Source organism: Lontra canadensis, unplaced genomic scaffold (genome assembly GCF_010015895.1).
Source record: "Lontra canadensis isolate GAN:19392208 unplaced genomic scaffold, GSC_riverotter_1.0 scaffold1, whole genome shotgun sequence".
Taxonomy (NCBI): Eukaryota; Metazoa; Chordata; class Mammalia; order Carnivora; family Mustelidae; genus Lontra; species Lontra canadensis.
In genome coordinates, this window is record NW_022630995.1 from 3579290 (window position 1) to 3583931 (window position 4642).

The 4642-nt window shown below is 43.1% G+C and overlaps 1 protein-coding gene across 1 annotated transcript; it reads left to right on the top strand.

Moving 5' to 3' along the window:
• The first annotated feature begins 2229 nt into the window (after positions 1-2229).
• GK2 (glycerol kinase 2) lies at positions 2230-4127 on the top strand. The gene has a single exon (XM_032861694.1). The coding sequence runs from the start codon at positions 2292-2294 to the stop codon at positions 3951-3953; it is 1662 nt and encodes a 553-aa protein (XP_032717585.1). The 5' UTR covers positions 2230-2291; the 3' UTR covers positions 3954-4127.
• The last annotated feature ends 515 nt before the right edge of the window (positions 4128-4642 follow it).

A 4642-nucleotide genomic window follows, 5' to 3' on the forward strand; every position in this document is an offset into this window, starting at 1 on the left:
AAGTCTAGTAACTAATTTTGCTCTTCTGACTTCAAAAAATTTCTTGAAGGGCTTACCTAAATGGAAAATATGATCTAATTAAAACAGTAAAAAAAAAATTGTTGATTTTTATGTTATTTTCTAGCTTGTTCTGTTGGTTTCATTAGGGGCAAATGAGCTTTATCCTTGAGATACCTTAAAACCAGAGTCTATGGCCTAATACAGAAAATTGTTATTTATTGAGTATTTAATAAATTTAAATTAGTGAGTAAATGAATATTTATTCACCAACTTTCCAATCAATCTGAAAATTTAAGCTTCATTCCAGTGATCTTCTACTCTGGCCAAAATGGAGTAACAAAATAAGTTTATCTACATTTATCAACTGAAACAATTTTTAAAAAGAAAAAAAATATGAAATAGTTTACATAATTCAGAAATATTTAACAACAGTTCACAAGATGGTGGATATCAGGCAATGAAGGGTAGTGATCCCTAAGGGGCAAAGGAACAAGTGGCATGAGTACTATGACTTCCTCAGCTTATTTCCTTGAGAGAGCTCTGAGGCTACAGCACTGGAAAGCCAAACCCAGGTGGAACCCAGTGAGTAAAAGCCATGAGGTGAGGAGATGGAGCCGGGCATCTAAGCATCCAGCGACGAAGGCATCTAGAGTGAACAGGACATGGTACTGGAAAGAAAAGAGTTAAACAAGAAGAGAGTTCTGGAAATCTTCAAAGGTGCTCCCTGAGAATTCAGTCAAGTATTGATCAGTGCATGTGTGTGAAGAAACTATTTGAGCCTGGGGAAAGATGCCCATGAAAAGATTAAAGATAACACTGTCCAGCAAAGATAAACAGTGTTTGCCCAGGATTGGGAACAGAAACTATTCCCACCAGCCGTTAAAACCACATTTTTTATGGGCCTTGAGTAGACCATACGAAGGGCTCTCATCACCGTAAAGGAGAGTAATTAGCCACAGACTGAGCACTGTCCTTGTTCTAGCAGCAAACCTTAAAGGCAAGGCCCCAAAGAATCAAACTCTTTCCGAGTAAATTAACTGCCTCTCAAAACAAAGCTCAGAGTTTATAGGAACACAAAATATCCAGCAATTCAACCAGGTAAAGCTCATATTTGGCACTTAATAAAAAATGATCAGGCATGTAAAGGAGCAGGGAAATGGAAGCCATAATGAGGAGACAAATTAGTCATAACGGAACAAGAATCGACACTGATGTTAGATTTAGCAAAAAATATAACTAAAAGTTATCTTAACTATTACATGTATTCAAAACCGTCAGTAAACATTTTTCACATTCTGATTGAATTTCTAGGGGTGAAAACTACAATGTATAAGGTGAAAAATCCAGTGGATTCTTAACAGCAGATTAGATATTGGAGAAGGAAAGATCAGTAAATTGAAGACATAGCAATAGAAACTATCTAAAATGAATCATAGAAAAAAGAATGATACTGAGAGTTGGGACAACTCCAATATGCGTAAGTGGAGTCCTTAGAGCAGAGAAGAGAGAGAAAATAAAGCATATTTGTAGAAATAGTGGCCCAAGGTTTTCCAAATTTGATGAGATCTATAAACGCGCAGACCTAAGTCACCCAGTGTGCCCGGGCACAAGAAATAAGAAGAAAACTACACCAAATAACATCCTTATGAAAGTGACCCAAACTAGTGGTAAACAGAAAATCCAAAGGCGGTGAAAGGTAAGGAGACGGACACGTTAAAAACAAGGATGACAGCGAAGTCCGCGCCTGAAACTACCCAAAACAGCTGGTGGAGGAACAGTTTCAAGGTTCTGAAATTCTTTTTAAAAAGGTAATTAAATTAAATTTAGAAAAGGTCATTTGAATTCTACATCAAGGAAAATAGCTTTAAATATTAAGGTGAAGTACTTTTCAGACGTTCTCTAGCTGGAAGAATTTTTTCCAGCAGACCCAATTACAGGAAATGTGGAGGCAAATCTTACGGGCAGCAAGAAGGTGATAACGGGCGTACGACTCCCCCGGAGCCAATGGAGGGCACTAGGGACTCATTACACAGGTAAATTCATGACCTTTTTGTACCCTAAGCCTCCTTAAAACGCAGAGCGGCTCGGGGCGGGGGCGGGGGCGGGGCCCTGCCGCAAGCCCGGCGCAGCAGGTGCAGCGCGCGTTCAAGCGCAGACGTTGAGCCGGCTCCAGGCCCCAGCTGGGCACCGACGCCCGCGTTCCAGACGCACCTGCGGGCCGCGCGCCCCTCCCCCGCAGCCCCTGCATCACCTGGAAACGGCACCGGAGCGCAGAGCGGCCGCCTGCCTCCATGGCAGCGCAGAAGAAAGCGGTTGTGGGGCCGTTGGTGGGGGCAGTGGTCCAAGGGACTAATTCCACTCGCTTTCTGGTTTTCAATTCAAAAACCGCGGATCTCCTTGGTCACCATCAAGTGGAGTTAACGCAAGAGTTCCCCAAAGAAGGATGGGTGGAGCAGGACCCCAAGGAGATTCTCCAGTCCGTCCACGAGTGCATTGACAGGACGTGCCAGAAGCTCGCTGAGCTGAGCGTGGACATCTCCAACATAAGAGCGATCGGCGTCAGCAACCAGAGGGAAACCACGGTCATCTGGGACAAGCTGACCGGAGAGCCGCTCTACAACGCCGTGGTGTGGCTCGACCTCAGGACCCAGCCCACCGTCGAAAATCTCAGCAAGAAAATCCCGGGCAATAACAACTTTGTCAAGTCCAAGACAGGCCTTCCCCTGAGCACGTACTTCAGCGCGGTGAAGCTGCGCTGGATTCTGGACAATGTGAGGCACGTCCAGAAGGCTGTGGAGGAAGGTAGAGCCCTTTTTGGAACGATTGATTCGTGGCTTATCTGGAGTCTGACCGGAGGAGTGAATGGAGGTGTGCACTGCACAGATGTCACAAACGCAAGCAGGACAATGCTTTTCAACATCCACTCTTTGGAATGGGATAAAGAGCTTTGTGACTTTTTTGAGATTCCAATGGACATTCTTCCAAATGTATGGAGTTCTTCTGAGATCTATGGCCTCATGAAAGCGGGGGCCTTGGAAGGTGTGCCGATATCTGGGTGCTTGGGGGACCAGTCCGCTGCCCTGGTGGGACAGATGTGTTTCCAGGAGGGACAAGCCAAAAACACGTATGGGACAGGCTGTTTCTTACTATATAATACAGGTCGTAAGTGTGTATTTTCTGAGCGTGGCCTTTTGACCACAGTGGCTTATAAACTCGGCAGAGACAAGCCGGCGTGTTACGCACTGGAAGGTTCTGTTGCTATAGCGGGTGCTGTTATTCGCTGGTTAAGAGACAATCTTGGGATTATAAAGACCTCGGAAGAAATTGAAATGCTTGCTAAAGACGTAGGTACTTCTTACGGCTGCTATTTTGTGCCAGCCTTTTCAGGCTTATACGCGCCTTACTGGGAGCCTAGTGCAAGAGGAATAATCTGTGGCCTCACTCAGTTTACCAGCAAAAATCATATTGCTTTTGCTGCATTAGAATCTGTTTGTTTCCAAACCCGAGAGATTCTGGATGCCATGAACCGTGACTGTGGAATTCCGCTCAGTCATTTGCAGGTCGATGGAGGGATGACCAACAACAAAATTCTTATGCAACTACAAGCAGACATTCTGCATATCCCAGTAATGAAGCCCGCTATGACCGAAACAACCGCACTGGGAGCTGCCATGGCAGCGGGGGCTGCAGAGGGGGTGGGGGTGTGGAGTCTTAAACCCGAGGATTTGTCGGTCATCATTATGGAACGGTTTGAGCCACAGATCAAGGCAACAGAAAGTGAAATTCGTTATGCTACATGGAAGAAAGCTGTGATGAAGTCAATGGGTTGGGCCACAGCCGAGTCTGAAAGTAGTGATCCTGCTCTCTTCTCTAGTCTGCCCTTGGGCTTTTTTATAGTGGGTAGCATGATAATGTTAATTGGAGCAAGATACATCTCAGGGATACCATATTAATACCAAGATGGAGTCCCAACATGTGAGCTGCTTACATTATGAAAAAATCCACCACATCTGTCTCTTAATATGATGATGCTATCATAGACTCTGATTTTATTTATAAACCACTTGCTGCATGACTTATGGGAACCCTGAAAGTAGACCTGTGGCTTGAAATAAATAAATTACAATAAAAAATAGTGTAGAAAATGTGGTATGTTTTTTAACAGGTTGGTCCAGCCACTCTGGGAGCTAACCACTTTTATTTTCATAAAATCCCACTCTGTGCCCTCTAAAATATACGATATTCAGATTCTATCTGTGCAATCTTTCATTAAATATTTTCTAATATTTGTGGATCAAGACTTGGTTCTCTGTGCTGCACACACTTGATTAAAAGGTGTAACTAACTTGCTAAAACCGAGGGACTTGTGGTTATTATTGTTTTTAAAAACTCTCCAAATCGTCTTTTGTATGCATTAGAGAGACCACAGTATCTTGCTGAATGTTTAACGGAAATATGAGTTCTTTTAGTATTCTCATAGCTTAGATATTGCCTTGGAAAATATTTGCCAAATTAAAATTTTTCAGACATTTTGCATGACTTCACTGATTATACTGATTTCCTATGTAGATCTTATAAGTAGAGGACTTTTCATTTTTAAAAAATCTCTTCATTTTATTTGCTTTACTTGGCATGTATAACA